General features: G+C 37.5%; 1 protein-coding gene across 7 annotated transcripts in view; it reads right to left on the reverse strand.

Moving 5' to 3' along the window:
• Nucleotides 1-2,172: 2,172 nt before the first annotated feature.
• RBMS3 (RNA binding motif single stranded interacting protein 3) overlaps nt 2,173-18,620 on the reverse strand; it is a 707,084-nt gene continuing 690,636 nt past the window's right edge. For 4 of the 7 annotated variants that reach the window (XM_017732086.1, XM_017732084.1, XM_017732083.1 and 1 more), the window contains 3 exons: nt 12,500-12,580; nt 9,820-9,947; nt 2,173-5,986 (listed from right to left, as the gene is read on the reverse strand). In XM_017732086.1, coding sequence (XP_017587575.1) covers nt 5,980-5,986; nt 9,820-9,947; nt 12,500-12,580 — 216 coding nt within the window. In that variant the 3' untranslated portion in view covers nt 2,173-5,979. Of the gene's footprint in view, nt 5,987-9,815; nt 9,948-12,499; nt 12,581-18,620 lie in introns of those variants that run through there. The other 3 variants (XM_017732087.1, XM_017732088.1, XM_008631968.2) reach the window with 1 other exon arrangement.

Consider the following 18,620-nt stretch of genomic DNA (forward strand, 5'->3'; position numbering starts at 1 on the left):
GCTATTAAGGATTGTGTTACAAATGGAAAACATAAAAAAAACCCCAAAACATAGCAGTACAGATCTTTCAGAGACATTCTGAGACATCAGCACACAGATGCCCATATAAATAAGATTCATAATTTAATGTATCACAGAGGTTCTGTATTCTACATTTTGGCTGCAGTGAAGTCTGTAAGGACTGTAAAGAACCTCTGACCCATTTTTGTGATGCATGTTTTCTTGATAGGAAGTTCATCTGCTTTCAAAGCTGCTTTGATTTTTCTTACAGATAGAATCTGTTCATTCTCCTTTAAAAAGGAAAACAATTAAAAATTCCTAAATGAATTCTGTACACTTCCTGGTTTTACATAAAATTGTTTTGCCTCAAAAAGATAGTAGAATTTTCTTCCACTCTGGAATACATCATATTTAATAATACTTCAGTTACATAAACATCATGTTCTCTTCTTTAGGTTGTATTTTTGGGCTTTTAAAAATATAACTGACGGTAAATTTCACCAAATTCATAAAATTATTATCCAAGAGAAAGACACTTAAAGGCAGAAAATTAATGTTGGGCAGATACTCTCTTAAGGACAACAGATCCAGATCTTGGAAGGTGCTTACACCTTGCAGGCTTTGGACCTACAAGGAAAAATGAATTTGTGAACCTGTCAAAGGCTGACATTTTACACTTGATTACACATTTTTATTAAGGTGAAAGAACTCAGCTGTCACTGTTGGGGAATTAACAGTTGAACTGAACAACTTCAATAAACACAAGAATTTTTTCTTATCATAGAAATCTGAACCAGTGCTGGGTTTCATTTCTTTTACAGCTTTACTCTCATAATTTTCTGTTCAATTTTAACAAAGAGTATGTTAATAAAGGGGAGAAGAAAGGGTCTCTTCTGCCTGCTTTGAGGCACAAAGGTGAATAAATCTCTGGGGTGCATACAGCGCTCTAGCCTATCTGGGTGACAGGAGCAATATAGAAAAAGTTGGTGCTCTTTTTGAGAGGAAAATAACTCTCCTTACACTGCATTTTTGCTGCTTGCTGAGATTCTAGAAATCTGTTCCACTGAAGGGGAGGAGAAGTCTGCTGCTCACTCAGCCCTCCTTCTGAGAAAGTGTGCGTGCATGACTGTGTGTATGCGTATTAGAAAAGAAAGGATTCCTCGTTACTAGAGTCAGTTGTCATTAAACAGAAAAGACTAATGCACCAAATGTCAGCAGTTTTGTTGTTTTATGTTTTGCATTTCCATCACACCGTGACTGTTTTCTTGGTTCATGTGGGCTATTGAGAAAGACCAGGAAAATCCCTTACCCTAGGGCACTTCTTTTATATCCGGACCAATTTCATGTTAAATAAAGTTTTGAAAGGAAATGTTGACCATGCGTGTATCAAACATTACTATCTTCAACTACCACATTTGGTCTCATCACTAAAAATGGATTGATTCATTACTTTAAGCACATTATCACTCTTTAGCATGACTCTTGCTATAGGTGGAGTTAAGTGAGTCTGCCTAAACCTGTTTTGCTCATGTCAGCCTCAGCATTAAAATGAAGTGGCATGAGGAGCACCATCAAGCTTAAAATCATGAAGCATGGCAATTTGTTAAACACTTAGGATCAATCTCAATCTTCAGTACCATAAACAACATAATATAGATCCAAATACTATGACATATTAAAAATAAACTTTATTACAATGCAGGCTTCCTCAAATTTGCTGAGTTTTGGTACACATACATACATAAATAATACCCTTCATTTGATTTTTACTCGAGTAAAAATCCATTCGAATGCTACAGCCCAATTGCCCATTGAAAGGTTAAGCCCTCACTTCTCTAATGACCAGCCTTTATCTTCCACGTTTGGGCATGCATCCATAGCAGAAGATGATACAATGTGATGCAACTGCTCTCTAATATGCCTCATTCTGCATTACGGTGTATTTCTTGACCAACACAACCAAGGCAGTCTCTTGGTATACAGAACTATACAAGTAAGCGCAGGCTAAGGACATTTCAAGAGTCTGTTTCACTGGAAGGCAATAAGAGGACATTCACAATTTGAGGCCTGACTGTCACAGGTGGAAAGTGCTTACAAAACCAGCAGTAGAGCCAGATAGGAAGAAGAGTCCCTCTGCAATAATACTCTCTTCAGTTCCACTGTATCTTTTTCTTTTTTTTTTTTTTCCCCTTCAATGTTAAGTGACAAGCCCAGGGATTCAGAATTTTCTAGCCATAATTCATAGTTTTCTGACACCCCTTTTGTATTTATCTTTTAAGGTAAAAGCAAAATACCAAACCTGAACATCCAGATTTGATTATTTACAAGAATTCAGGTGTGATGGAAAGTACATACGCAGTTCAGTTTATGGATTTGATGTTACTTCTAGACCTCTGGGCCAGGCACCATTGCCTTAGACATCTAGAGTTGTTTCTGCAATCTTTCAGGAACTCTCGTGATATTTAAAGCTAAATTGGCAACACAGACAAAGATACTGACTTTACAAATTCAGGTGTTCAAAAAAAAAAAAAAGGAAAACAGAAACTAAACAGAGCATAATAATAAACTTTAAAAAAATCATATTAGCCAGAACAAACATAAAGAAAACCAGTTTAAGATTTCAGAGGCCACCAAGTGACAACACCCATGCAGTGCGTTGCTATTTCACTGTTCACTTTTATCTCTTTTTTAACTTTTAGAAATGAGTTACCACTTTCTGAGTATCTTGTAATTTCCAAATAAGCTTTTTTCTTACCTTATGATCTATGACTGTTTATACTCAAGGCTCACAGTGTTTACAATTCATAGATTTCAAGTACCAGTTCACTGGTTTTTTTTGGGATCAGTAAGATGATGAATTGTATTTAAGGGGTCCATTTTCTTTCCTCTTCTCCTTCCTCTACTTCTTTGCTTTGTTTCTTTCGATTTCAAACACTATTGAACATTATAGCATGAAAAAAAAGGGAACAATTCTAATACAGAATGCACTTGAAACACTTTAAAGTGACAGGCACTGTGATACTGTGTTGCCTGCCTGGCTTAATAAAAAACACTGAGATTGTTTAACTTTGCTGAAAAAAATAAGAAAAATGTTTCAGAATGTATAAATAAAGCAGCAGAGTTCTGAATAGAAACAAGAAGGTACCTCAGCATATTCATCAGCCACATGGTAGCTACCTTGTAGCCTCATTGTTGATAGTAAATGAGACTTTGTGTATGTCACATTAGAACTAACACAGAAACAAATGTCTTTATTTCATATTTAACTGACTTGTGCCTGGGGTTATCTCCATTTGTACAAATAATTCAGAGAGAGACAGAAAGAGAGTATGTGTAGAAAGGAAGAAAATAAGGCTAGATCGATTTTTTTCCCTCATAAGCCCTCTAAAGAAAGAGGGAACCTTAATCTAAGGACAAAATTCAAGTGCCCCTCTCAAAAAGCAACAAGGAATGAGACAGCACATGAAACAGAAAGAGAGGTTTGGGGTTTTTTTCTGAATTGAAAACATGCTGTGGATGATGTTGTTCTTTTACTTTGGCATCATCTGGTTTTCAGAAGTGTTGAATATCAACAACTACTCTGGAGAAAGCAGAAGCTTTATCACTTCTGAAAATCAGGCCCTCTTCCTACAGTGAAGCACTGTGTGAACTCCCATTTCTCTCTTTTCTATGTTGCATATCTAGCAGCATTTACTTGGGAAACCCCCTCCCCCCTCCCACTATGTTAAAAAATACGATCTTGTTTTATCGATTTAAAAAAATAATTGTGTTCTTTTCCCCAAAAAAGTCAGGTTAGGGAAACACAGACCTCTTTTTAGGATTGGGCAGCTGAATCAGATTGATCCAATACATATGTTTTAATTTCATTATTTTTAATGGATACCCTGTCTGTAATCCACCACAATAAATGTGATGAGCCTTCCCCTCTCTTCTGAATGGAGGAAAGTTTAAAAATGTTTGGTTTAATTTTCACACATAGATATGTGTGTATGTATGTATATACGGAAATGCTGCTTCACTTCTGCCTCCTTAAGGAAAAAAATCATCTTTTGACTTCCTTCTCACCTTTTTCATTTGTCTCTTTGGAAGAAGTAAGGGCCATAATCAAGATTTCTGTATGGAAAATAACTGTCATTCCTAAAACAGATTTTGGTAGATTAAATTTACGGTCTTTTTTTTTTTTTTTTTGCCTAATCATACTAATTAGTGATTGTCAGCCAACATATTAAGACAACAGAAATCATAGCAGAGAAGAATAATTTTTAACTTCCTGCCTGCATGACAATACTACATAATTTTCAAAATTTTTGCTTGTAAGGGAAAGCTAAAATGAGAACAAAGATCAAGTTTGCTTTCTCTTATATCTACCTGGCAACTCAAATGCAACACTGAGAAATAAATGCAGAATTAAGGTGGCTATGCATGCTGGACGATGACAAAGACTGAGGTGAAGAAATGAATTGGTATGTTGGAATTCAGAAGGAAGACTGTTGTTTCAGTAGAAATACCAAAGATCAGGTAATTAAAGAGAAAAACTCATCAAAATTAAAGCCCACCTGGACAGATTAGTTGGTAACCCAATCCCCTTGCTTTGGGATGTTCTCCAAAGCACACCATCGAAAACCAGGACAGCTTCTAATACCAACTATTCTGAAATTTCCACTATAAACATATGCCGTATGTAAAACACCAGTGGAAGATAGTTTAAACAAACAAGAAAGTAAGAACTGGTCCGGCCATGTAGGTCAAATAAAGATAAAAAAAGAAAAAAAAACCTCTATCTTCTGGACTGCGTTAGGGTGTCACTTCATCTTTGGTATAAAATAGGCCATCCATAGGCTGCATTTGTTCACAACTAGGAAAGACTACAGAAATTGTCAACAATTTCTTCTATCTATTGCTTTTTTTGCACTTTTTTTGACCATAAGCTCCTATCTACTTAAGTTTTTTTTAATGCTCTTAAGCTAGGTTTTTGCAATGTGACAAGCAAAGCAGACTAAAAACTTCTTAAAGCTCATAAAAAAGACTGCAGATAAAAAGCACTAATGCTTCTGCTAGCGATCACGCTTCGTAAATAAAAAAATCTGCATTCTGCAAGAAAAAACCCCTGCATTCTCTATAATGCAGCAAGTTTTTTTCTCAATTCAATAACTTTACTGTAAAATGCTTTAGCCTTCTAGAATTTTTTTCTGTCAACACTTAAGACAAAGTTCATAAAAGTCCCAGCATTTTTCCAATCCTTTCAGTTGCCACAGTTCCTTTATCATCAACTTTTCTTCAAAAGAAGAAAATCATTTTCTTTTAAACTGTACAGTTTATTTTTTGTTCACCCCAAAAACTCAGTCTATTAAACTTCTGCACCAGCACCGGTGTGAGCAGTTTCAATTCATTCTCGGGTTTTCTAACAAGACGTTGACAGCTTGCCTTGAGAGCCTTTGACGTCCTTAAAATTAAGGCAATTAAGATTCAAGATAAACCTTACCTAAACATTTCTTTTAAAAAAAACCCAAAAAACAAAAACCAAAAAAACACTCTAGATTTAAAACAAGAAGAAAAAGAAAATGAGAGAAAAAAGAGTAGCTTAATTTTTGAGGAAGACAATTGGTTTTCATCACAACTTGCTCCCTCTTGACATCATCAGTTTTTCTGTTAAAAAAAAAAAATAAAAAAAAAAAAATCTAGCTACACCTCCAGGTAAATTCTGAATTCAAATGTTCATCCAGATGAAATGTCAACCCAGAATTTTTCCTCTGGGTTTTTCCTTTAGTTGAAAAAAAAAAATATAGCAAAAATAAAATTGTCAGACTACATGACGGAACCATTTGCACAGCACATAAAAACACTGTTTTGTTTTCATTGGGAAAGGTAGAAAAAAAAAAGCATTCATTTGACGCCTGTGCAAACTGGAAGCCAACTTCTTGTTCAGTGAAGTTTCTCCATTCAAGGCAAAGATTTCAGACCGACATTCTTCAGTCCTGTTTATTGTCTGTAAAAACAATTGAATTAAAGTGGTCATTAAGTCAAAACAACTTTGGTATAGGCTCCTCTCCTTTTTTCCCACCCAATTCCCTTTAAAAGTTATCCAAGCTAAACTAACTCTGCAGCTGTTTAAATATGATACCACCACTAAGCTGAAAATAGTCAGGCAAAAATAGGGAACTCCTACTTTGGGGATGTTAACACATCCTAAGAGCAGATATGAATTTACTCTTAATGCTAAGCATTAATAGGCAGTCTAACTACACTGAAATGAGATGAATACATGGCTTAACGCTGTGTAAATCTTTCACAAGTAATTCAATAAGAGGGTGAACATTTTCATAATAATAAGTGCCACTATTTATTTTGGGTATTAATAACAAAATGAAGGATAAAATTACAATACAAGATATAACCAATTTGCTAAAGAGAACACATTTTCTGATGGCAAGAACAATTAGACTGTGGAGCAGTCTGCTTAATGAGCCAGTTAAGGCTAACTTAGCAGAAACCTTCAAGGCAATATTAATTAGAAAAATATATTTTTTATATCATATAGTGTCATATCTTTCTAAATTTAGCACAAAGAATAAGCAAAATTACCAACTTTTTTCTTACAGATGATACCTCTCATTTTGTCTTTTTGATATTTCATGTCAGTTAAAGATATGTCAAATCTAGCTTATCTTAACAAGACAGTATGAGATTATTATGAGAGACCCAGAACCTACATATAGATGCTATTCTGTGTCTAGGGCTATCCATAAGGGTCAACTGTTGCTTTTCCCACAGTCCTTAAAGCTTACATGGAAAAAATCATTTTCTGACCAAAGTTCAGCACAAGAAAATCCAGCACCTTTCCTTTTGCAAGCATTAAGCCATTTGCCTTGCCTAGTTTAAAACAAATTTTAAAATTAGGAGTTAAATTGTGAAGAATGTTGACGACCTAACATTTGCCACAGAACTTTTTGTCTGGGAGTATAAACATAGAGCTGCAGTTTTAAATATTAAATTTGCCAATGGACTTTTTCATTGCATGACGCCTGAAAATTAATGTTTTGAATGTTAAGAACAGATTTGTGTGGAATGCAACAATTAACTATTTTCTTCAGACTTTCTACTTTCAGAATTTCTTGTAGGAGTACTCAAGTTGGAAGCTCACGTCCTGAGATTTTACTGCCCCTCTGGGTCGAGTGGCTGCCACATGTATGAAAGTCCAATATCACCAAAGGGTCACAGCATTGAGTTTGCCTACAAAAGGCTCCAGAAAAACATAATTCTTTCCACATTTAAAATCAGATTTTATGTTGTCCAGCAGAATTTTGCTTGGAGGTAAGAGAGTATACTTTCTGGGGGCAAGGATATCCATTGAGCTCTGCTTCATAGTGTTCATGCTTTTATGTGCATAATTAAATATTTACAAGGAAAAAAGGGAGTAGCGTCTAAAATAATTAAGGTGATTTCCTCATAAAGTAGATTCCTCTGCTCAGAATCAAGGACTGTTTTTATCTACACAATAGGTAGCCAGGTTTTTGCCATGAAGTTACCATTTCTGAACTCTGTGGGTGGGATCCTCAAGTATAGCATTCAGCATATTAAATAAAAGAACACAAATGCTGATTAAAAAGTGGAACTAAGAATTGAAGTTTCATGGTTTATTTTTACTTACAAAGAGAGTACAGAGTCCTTATACCACCCAGTTCATTCTTAGCACATTGCCTCTCCTTTGTTGCCTGCAATTTCATGATAGTTGCAAAGAAAATAAATGTAAGGGAATATACCGTTATAACTTTTCTCCTGACTGATCAGCTCCCATGAAATAACTTTATATAGTCTGCCTGTTCCTTTGCCTATATCTGACAAAATCACTGTCCAGTCGTGGTAATTACTTTCTTGTATTTCTCATTGACAATCACTATTGTATATCAGGCATGATGTTTGTTATTAATAAATGTGCCCTTTGAAAAGCAGAGTAATAAAATTATATTTTAATTATAAAACAACTTCACTTGGTTTTATATTAAAGGTTACTGGAATATTTTGTCAGAAGTTAATTTTTAAAGACAGAGGTTGTGCATAGTTTGGTTTGTTTCTACAGCTTCCCACACTGCATTTCTGCCTGCAACTGGCAGATATAAATAGAGGGCCCATTTCAGATAAAAAATATACTGAAATAAGCATAATAAAAAAATCTGTAGTGGATCTGCCTGTCTGATTAAAAAAGAAAGAAACTCCTCCAAATATAAATGCCGGTGCCATTACAAGTATATCCATCACTGCAAAAAAGGCTGTAGCTGACAAGGAAAGATGAGGCATCCCATTCTCAGGGAATTCACCAGATAGGCAAGAAACACAGCACCCATTTCAATAAAGAATTGCAATGTAGTTTCCTCCTAGGCTGGAAAAATGCCAGAATCTGCAGCTCACAGCTATCTTATGAGGGCTTCTAGACCTAAGCCTTTATGAGGACTTCTAAATCTAAGTCCTTTTGCTTTGAGATGTAAGAGAAAGGCAACTGAGACACAGGAATGGTCATATCCAAACACTACGGAACACACCAAGCCAACAGGATGGTACAGACGTATTTCTCTCTTTGCCTTTTATATTCTGTAAGTATTTTGGAATAAGTATTTTATAGGTGCTAGAGAGACTGGCAGCTAGAAAGGATGAGCACACATAGTCTGTGTCTCCAATTGCGTAGCTCGTGGTTGACTGTTTTTGTAATATGTTCATACCGACAGATATAGGCATGACAAAAGAAATAGTGAGGTCTTCTGTCTCATGGTGGTCAAAACCACATAAATCTGAAACAATTTGATACTCACATGGTAGACAAACAAATACATTTTCCAGAGGTCAAAAATGAAGTAAAGCAATTGACAAATTGGCATAATTCTAATCTTTCCTATACCAGCTCATATCTGATGCCTCTGTAAGTAGAGAGTCATGATGCATTGACTGACATATCTATTGTATTTCTTGTCTGACTATTTCTCAACCTTCTTCCCCAAGATAAAATGTGTAATTCTCTTTTTACAGTGATGATGGTGTTCAATATACATGTATTAATGAAGGACTGGATTTGTGCTCCTTCCTAGAATCTGTCCAACATTTATCAGTTCCAGTGAGTACCCTGTCACTAAGTAACTTTCCCTTTGTGAAGAGTTTTATTGTAGCAGAGAGAAGAGCTGTGTTTGAAGAGATTATTCTGAAGATGAAGGGACTCTTTAGGAGTTCTAAATACAGCTGTCAGTTTATAAATTTTGAACTTTCCAAGGTATTCCATGGGAAGTAAACAAAGGGAGCAGAAGAATGGAGACAGATCAAGCAGCGCTTCTACCCACCTCTTTCTTATCCCTTCTTCTTCCATTTCCAGGTCCTGCCTATTCTGTGTCTGCATGGCACAGTTTTGCACAATCACAAATACAAACCTGGGGTGATTTTTACTGCTTCATTAACTACAGTTTCAGGAAGAAATCTTTACATGTGCCAATGTGTCCTGTGCCAGTATTTTCACCACTGCAAAATTTAAGCCCTTTTTAACCTCTGATGCCAGATGCAGCTTTAGCCCAGCATGACGATTGTTAATGCAGTTGTTGAGATCCTTCTGAGTCCAGAAAAGCAGCAGACAGTTAGAGAGCATATCATTGTGGGCAGGAGCCCAAGGACATTTTGCCAAGTTGAGGCCATCAGCCAAAACCTTTTTACACTGCGATATATCTAGAATTCATCTGAACTTAACAAAGCTATTCTGAATTTAAATTGCGGAAAGAGGGAGTCAAATTTGGCCTGCTATTATCAAGAAGCAAACTTCTGACTCCAAAGCCTATGCCGACTTACTTAGACTGTTGGTAAGAATATGCAGGCGCATGTTCACTGGATGTTTCCACTGTCATCTGTTGCTGTTGACCACTGGCTTCCTGTGATGAAGATGCTACTGTCTGTGGAGAAGTATCAGCAACAACACCCTAGGGAATCAAATGAGAACATGAAAAACTTACTGATTTTGCTCACAGCAGTGAATCACGTAAAGGAGCTCAGCACCAGCTCACCATTCACGCATTTCTCTAGAGATCAAGAGAGTTTGAGGTAGCAGAACCACATGCTAACACAACAAACTCCATCAGTTTTAGAAAGCTAATTTGGCAACAAGAAGCTGTCTCAGCCTACCAGTAGTAGTTTGCTCTCACAGGCTGCAGTGAAAAACACCTTCCCCTTTGAGGGCAGTTCCTGCCCATTCAAAGCTAGAGGTAAATCTTCTGATTTTGGTGGATTCTGGGTTTTACTTCTTGGCTTTTTCACGACATACGTATGGCTCTTCTAATTTTTTGCTGACCTACTCCAACTTCACAGTGAGTTCACATTTATTTTGTTTGATTTAAAATGCAATAAAGGCAGAATCTAGGCTCACTGCTCTCCACTTTACTACATATCCGACAGAATTTTAGTCATCTTAGAAAAATGCTGCCTGCTTCTACGCACTGTTTCTATGCGCGTTCCTTTCAAAAATAAATTTGCTTTACACTAAAGACTTTAATCTGTTAAGTCAAAGCTCCAATGAAGTTTTATTTATATGTTTGCAAAAAGTAGATAAGTAAACACACAAAAGATTATATTCATTAATTTAACATTATGCACAATTTCTTATCCTATTTAGACAGTCTGAATATTACTTGGTTTAAGTTTTCAGTATGCTTTCAAAGCAAGCCACATTTTCTTTCCTCTACTCTCATGCTTGGTATGTTGGTCACATGAATAGCAAGCCTCTTCAGGGAACATGCTTTATTACTCTATTGCACACAACAGAGCCAGAAGAGGGAGCACAAAGCACTTGATTTGTTTTTATTTGAGTCCCATGTAAACAACAGGTAGCTTATTTTAAAGCATCTGTTAAAATATCAGTTTCATTTTTCAGAAATTCTTCGTATCTATTGCTTAGCAGACTGCCAGCATTATCTTTTTCTGTCTACTTCCTTGTCTTTATCCTTCTGCTTTTGTTCATCTCATCTTGAGATTGTAAGCTCTCTGGGGCAGAGACTGTATGTTTTTGGTCTCTGCTTGTGGAGCATCCAGCATGGTAGGGTCCTGGTTCATGATGCTACATGAATACAGATAAACATTAACAATAATCATCATCACAGGATAAGAGAAAAACAGGCTATAGATTCAGATAATGTTTTGATTATTATAGTTGATAATTATGACATCAAGTTACTTTAGAAGGCATGAATATACTAGCGAGTGATGGGGAGAAGGGCTCGACAAGTAATTTAAATTAACCTTAATTCTCATTTGGACAGGTCAGCATGGTGTGCAGCCAATGCCGTTGTATGAACCAGTATCTATCCCAACCAGTCTCTGTCCCACCATCTCCTTTTAATTCAGATTTTTATCTACCTGATTTTGACTTAAGAATGGCAATTGAAAAGAGGCACCCACAGTACATTTGCAAACAAATGAAGTTTAGGGCAAAAATTATACCGAGGCAAAAAGGACTGAAACACAACCAGCTCAGTATGACATAACAGTAGTAGCCTTTCCTGTGGGACCTTATCTGGCAATAATTGCAAAGAACTAGGAGAAAACAGGATAAGCCCACTTGACTGCTGGTGAAGCCATGCCAGCAGTAGCACTAACTCACATCCTCAAAGCACAGAGTAGTAATAGCACAAAATCCAAAGTCCACACAGATGAAGACAGAAGTACAGAGACCCTGGCACTCCTTGCCTTACCCCAGAGCAGGGCAGAAGTTGTTAATACAAGAGGGTAGTGCCAAAGAGAAACACACAGGGAAGAGGATGCCAAGGCTCCCTCCTCTCGCTGTGCTCAGTTGCCCTTATGAAGCTTCACAGAAGTGGAGGCCAAGCTGACGCTCTCCCAGCAGCTTGTGGTCTACAGGGTTGAGTAAATACTTACTCATTAGACTGTCATCAGCATGACTCAGCCCCAAGGAGGGAGGGAGCGAATCCTTCCTCAAGGATGAAAAGCACTCAGTCAGTGCAGCATCCTCCACGTCTGTATATACAAGAGGAAGGTTTCCATTGCTCAATCACTTTTTCTGGTGGCTAAATGTTTCAGCAATTACCTATGCTTGCTAAGGACCGCATCAAACCCTCTTGCAATCTTCTCTTCTTGAAATCTCTTTTGGTTTCGTGGTCTGCCTGCTGGGTTTGTTTTCCTGTCTCTTCCCATCTCCCTCCCAAGTACATGGGGAAAAAATAGTCATAATCACTGATGTTTTATTCCATGACCTGCTGTACAACAAAACAAATGCAAAACAAGAGCCCTTGCAAATAATTAAAAAAAAAATAAAAGAGGGGTTAGAAAAAAGAAGGAAAAGGAAAGAAAGAAAACAAAAAGAGAAAGAAATGTGCAGTCCTAATTAAAAAAGCTGGAAGCTTCCAGCCACCTCTCCATAAAGAACCTTTAGGCCCCTTTCAAACAACAGGTGCAAGAAGGCATAATAGATAAGAGTTCTGCTCCCCCTTCACTCTACTTTCATGAATAGAGATAAACTTACTTCAATAGGGACAGCTGTTGGAGGCACAGGAGTGTACTGGGGAATGTAGGTCCCTTGCATAGGTGCAGCAGCAGTCATGTACTAGAACAAATCAAAAGCAAATGAACAGAAGAAAACCACAATTAAGATGCATAAAACCATGTTAGAAGCATGACACTATTTCAATTTCCCATTCAGAGTTTTTTAGTTAGTGTATAGCATATTATTTCTTTTAATTAGGAACTTTAGGTAATGGTACAATTTACCCAGCTATAAAGGTAATATCTGAATATAGGCAATAGTAAACATTTCTCTGATAGAAGCAGATTGTTCTAAAATTGAGAGACTCCTATTTGTACTTACAAAAATCTCAGTGGAGTCACGAGAGCAGCATATATATATACACACACATATATATGTAGTGGTTACAGATACAAAGCAGTCTAAACAATCTTTTGGAGTCTCATTGACCTTATCTAATGACACCTACAAAATAGGAAGCATAAAATTTGAGAGGTTTATTCCAATCTATATTTAACCCCATCAACAACAGCAGCTGAGTTTACAGGGACACAAAGCTGCAGAGAGGTGCAATCCAAGACAGGAGAAATAAAGGAAGAGGAAGATCCATCTGGAGTTTCTCCTTTTGTACACAGATACCTTAGCTAAATTCTGATGTCTTATTCTTACTATCCAGGGATCTTTCCTATGCATTTTGAAGCTTGGGCAAATTACTATTATAGCATCAATTTGTATTAGCTTCTCTGAAATACTGTCTCTCCCAAGTACTACAAGACAATCTTTTTTAAAATTCACGTGTGCATGTGAGTTTTGTCATTGTTATGGCACTGACCTCTTTATACACAGCACTTCTCAAAAAGCTCTTGAACTGAATGCAACAGTCATTGTTCAAATTTTCAAATAAAATATCAATATTAAGTTCTTAGATCTATATGTACTTTTCTTTCTACAATCCAGTCCTAACTACATGTCTTCACTGACAAGAATCTCAGAATGTGCCTGATCCCCCATCTGACTGTATGACACTTCCACTACATGTTATCTTCAAAGACACACCAAAGATCTGAATCAGCCCACAATGTATTTGATGAATTTTAAAATGAGTTAAATATATCTCTGCTTCCTGGCAGAGCTAGGAAGTGCTTGCAAGATTTTATTCCGCTGTTTACAGTAAAATTTACATTTAAAGCACTCTCCCACCTCAATTCTAAACTAACTGGATGGTTTGATATGCCTGTCACAAACATGCATTATGAAATTGCAAAGTGGGGTGCAGACTGCAGTAATGCTGGAGAAACGCCTAAGGGAATGACAACAGCATATGTAAGAATCTCACAGCTAAATTCTGAAGTATTCTTTCACGTAGAAGAAAATAAAAAGTATTTAAGTAAATTGTTTTCTATTAAAAAAAATAAGTGAGGATCATATGTGATATAGAATGCATACTTGCAATATGAGCAGCATATGGTGTTGGGAACCATCACAATATTTTTACCCAAATTCACAGTATTTTGCTTAACTTGAGCAAAGAGACAGGAGTGCCCCCAGTGTCTGTGTGCCTGTATCAGGCCATGTTTTTCTGCAGCTCTTTTTCCTTGTTCTTCAGGAAGAGAATTGAATTCAATAGTGTTTTTTATGAAGGCTAACCCACCAAAAGCATTAGGCCAACTCTCCCTATTGTCCTCAGTACAGCTGGGCTGTTCTCCTGCCTCACAGATTAAGAGCTAATGAGAATGTTACAGCAGGGTGTTCCAGAGCCACTTCTGCTCCATTCATTCTGCCTTGTAACGCTGCCTTCACATGTTGGGAAGACATCTGTTGTGTAGCATTGTTCTAAATGTGTCAATATTTAACATTTACCTGAAGCACGCTTTCTTAGACTTCTGCAACGACCTGCAAAGGTGCTAAACATCTAAGCAGTCTAGCATCACTTGTACAAATATATATAGAGTTTATTTGAAAGTGTTAATTTAAATAATAAAGTGGTCTCATTCAACTTGAACATCTTCTGATTTCTTCCTTAAACCTGGCAGAAGATCAACACTCAGACTCTCATGCAGTTGTCTGCCATTCCCTTACCTTACACACAAACCCAGGCGACTTAATACATAAATATCAAATTATTCAATTGCCTTTTAATTCATACCACTCCATTTTTGCAAAATCCTTTGGCATTGTGTTCTGTAGCACAACAATGGAAACTGTCTGGGAATTAATTGATGTCTTCGCTGACTCTAAAAGCGCTGCTCTCAGTATTTGTGCAGTTTCTTACTCTATTATTTTTTATCTCTTGAGGCAGATCCTGATCTTACTTTCCAGACTACTTCATGTTGCTTCTTTCACAGCCAGAGAATCTCTAGGGAAAACTGTACTGTTGACTTGAATGTCACTGGTGGCCCTGGCCAAAGCCTGCTTGCCCTTGTCTTTTCAGACACTCACACCTCCCCACACTCTCCTGGTTTAGTTTTTTTTGCAGGAGTTTTAACTGAGTTCAGCCAAACAGCAATGATTTAAAGCACTGGAGACCAAAGCTACCCAGTTACTTGCCAGACTCCCTGAAGAACTGTAGGAGAGTGACTTCTCCCCTGAATATAACATTCTGCTTGTCTAAATGTCTTCTCTAGTGGTGGTTCAATTTTTTTGATAAATCCTTTTGGGTTCTACAATTAAAAAGACGAATGTTGTGAGCCAAATTAGTCCCACCAATGGCACAAATGAAGTCATAGTACTTGTGGCAAAGAATTTGATCCTAGGAGAATTTAGCCAAGGCTCAGTGGTACAGACTACTGGTGCTTAACTGGTCCAGTTGGTCCTGGACCACACAGCAGCAGTGGTCTGTATCACAGGTACACATATTTTGCCCTCCAGTGAAATGTCCAAACATATTTAATGTCTTCCTCTTTATGAATGTAAAGAGACCCTCGCCATTTCAGGCAGGAGTTATTCGGTCGACAATTAAACATGTTACTGGGGCTTGGAACTGATTCTCCATCTCCAGGGTCTCACTAAAGGTTTCATTGAAGCTTCTGTAAAAATCTTTACCAACCTATAAAGGACAGCTCCAGCTTAGTTCTCAGAGATACATAATTGGTGTCTAGTATCTGAAGTCCCCTCACATGCAGCACAGGGAGTCCCAGCTGAGACCACATGAATTCGGGAGTGTCTGCCCTGCTGGATCAGTTTCTACCATGGGAAGCCAAGTGCTGAGAAGCTGTTTTAGCTTAGTTTGTTTACTAATAGTGTAATGAAAATGGAGACAGATTAATTTTTATTATAATTGACACTAGCTCAAGCAAGTTCACATGTATTTCTTTCCTTTGTGAACTACATAACTCTAATTCGCTGATCTCACAGGGTAATAAAGATTACATAGTCCTAAGGCACAATGTCAGTGTTGATACTTGCATCAATGGGTTTGGATAATGCAAGAGTTGAATTCCTTGTCATGAATATTCACAGTTGGTTGTTTAGCAAAAAGCTTCCTGAACACTGCTGCTCAGTAGCTTCCACATCCAGCACACAATGAGCCCTCTGGAATCTGTGTCTCTCCCTGGGTATCCCAGACACTTCACCTAGCTAGTCTACTAAAAAATGTGCTCTGGATGTGTTAAAGTGAGTAGAGCCCATGCTAGGAGGTGGAAAAGAACTCCAGAAATTATTCTGAGATTTAAAGAAAAGTTAAATATTTTAAATCCACTCAGTTTAAGACCACCCTGGATGAAAATTCTAGTCTAAGGACATACCTGAGTTGAGGGACTCTGTTGTAATGCAGCTCGATTTGGATCACAGCTGCTGTAAATGTACATACTTTACATATGGCTTCCCATCTACCTCAAGATACTCATGTAACCTGGAAGCAGGCAGACGGCAAACAAGACATCTATGTCTGAAGACGATCACTGGGATTTATTTTCTCCATGAACCACACTCTCTACTTTTTTTTATCCACACATATGTGAGAAACAGAGACAGCATGACTCACATGCTCAGCTCAGCAGCACCCAGCTAAATCCGCTAAATATTAGTATTATGAACACTGAAATGAGAGAACCTGAAAAATCCAAATGCATCCTTTCCTTGCCATGTGTTTCCATCAGGATGAAAGATTCTTGAGCTGTGATGTGATCGGTCATTCAACAAGGTATGTGCAAGGTAGAAGAAAACACCGTTCATTCTTCCACAACTGTACAGGCTTTGTGGGTCTAAAAGTAGGAGCTGCTTATTTCTGACAGTAAAATGAATAGTGACTCTACAGGCACAGATGATGGATCTGGAGGTTATAAAGGAGCTTTTTTTGGCACTCTGATCTTGCTGGTGGCAACATGCTCTTAATTTGCTTGTAAGCTATTGTTTTCTTCATACAGTAAGAGAATGCATGTTCTCAGCACTGAAGATGTGCAGTACTATAATATAATTCATGCTTTATGATGCCCGACTGCTTAATTCAGACAGCACTTATCAGGTACCAATTTAGTCTATATGCTACATTAAGAATTCTACTCACACCTTTTCCAATGGGGTTTTTGTTTCTTACTATTTTGAAACTACTTAAATGTGTGAAAAAATATATAGCTAGAAAATGAGAGTGTTAATGTACACGTCTGCTCTCCTTTCAGATACTACTCTCTGTGACTACAAACAGTTAAATGCAAGGAGGTAACAAATGAGGAAGTGGGTTGAGGGGACAAAATGAGATCCCTCAAGAATAATTAGAGAGCAACATCGCTTCTTAGAGATCTGCAAACAGCGGGGTGTCCCAGCCTGGCTCCAGCAAGAACGGTGTTAAGCCTGCAGCAAACACTAAACCCATAAAGGTGACAGGCACTGGGAAATAAAAAACAGGAGGAAGGCAGCTGCCTGTACCTGGCAGAGTGAGGGAGAATGTTGCAGCAGGGTAATATGGTTTACCCGTCAAAGGTGGAGCTGAGTCACCTACAGGGAAATTATAGGAGCTTTTACATTGAGACTATGGCACAGGTCATGTCCATTTATTCATCTGCCCTAATCAGCCCCTAGCCTGCCTTTCTCAGGCCCAGGTTAAGGCAGAGTCAGGCAACTGAGGTTGACAGCTGAGGTACATAGCAAACACCAGTCATTAGTTACTGAATTTCAGCTGAGACAGTGCCTGAAAGAGTGCCTCTTGCAAGACCAAACGATTCCATTTACATCACCAGAAGAGTTTGGCTGCACACTCTGTTTAAGTTCTGAGGGCCATCATTAACAGAACATATAAGAAACCGCCCTAAAGTTCAGTTCTGTTTATAGGCCTAGCTGCCTATAAAATAACACAGCTGTGATTAGATGGAGGCTGCTGCAGTTACATTAACTCCCTTGGTCACTATGAGTACTGTGGGATTTTAGAGAGTGACAACAGTTGATAATCTGATCAATGCTGAATAAGCTTCCTGGTATAAAGAAAACAAAAAAGAATTTACAAAATGAGATAGTAACAGATAGGTTGCAGTAAATCTGGAAGCCTCAAACAACACTCAAAATCAGTAGACTTACTAAGGACAAATGGCAATGAGCAAGGAAAAAATGTTAAAGAAGCCTTTTATAAATTCTATGTGCAAATGTTCTTTTCTGATGTTTTGCTTTGGTTTTATATCAATGTATATCTGTTGCAAGAATCAGAAATCTCTTTCCTTATATCATCAGTTTCCATGTTCCTGGGAAGGCACAGAGCCTTTTCAGTAAAGGTGAGAGCCAAAATGCAGAAGCCTTTAAGCATTTACACCACCACAGCCTGCTGAAGGGAGATTAAATGGGAAGTCTTACATGAGCAAATGCTAAACCATGTATCTTAAATAAGCAAGGATTCCAGAATCTGGTCTTCAATGACTATTTGTGGTTTCATATCACCGCATGAACTATAGTACAGTGATAATGACTTAGCTTTTCAGGATTCCCAGAATTAATGCCAGGGTTTGTTTCTGCTTTTTTTTTAATCTTTTAAACTATCTGAGAAGTCTAGACACTGCATCACTCACAGAATTATGTGAAAACGTTTGCATTGCTGGAAAACTGAAGGAAATGAGTCTGTTGGCTGAATTTATTTTTATCTTTCTTTTTTTTTTTCTTTTTTTTTTCTTTTACCCCGTGAAGGAAACCTGCCCTTCCA

This window comes from Corvus brachyrhynchos, unplaced genomic scaffold (genome assembly GCF_000691975.1).
Source record: "Corvus brachyrhynchos isolate BGI_N302 unplaced genomic scaffold, ASM69197v1 scaffold53, whole genome shotgun sequence".
Taxonomy (NCBI): Eukaryota; Metazoa; Chordata; class Aves; order Passeriformes; family Corvidae; genus Corvus; species Corvus brachyrhynchos.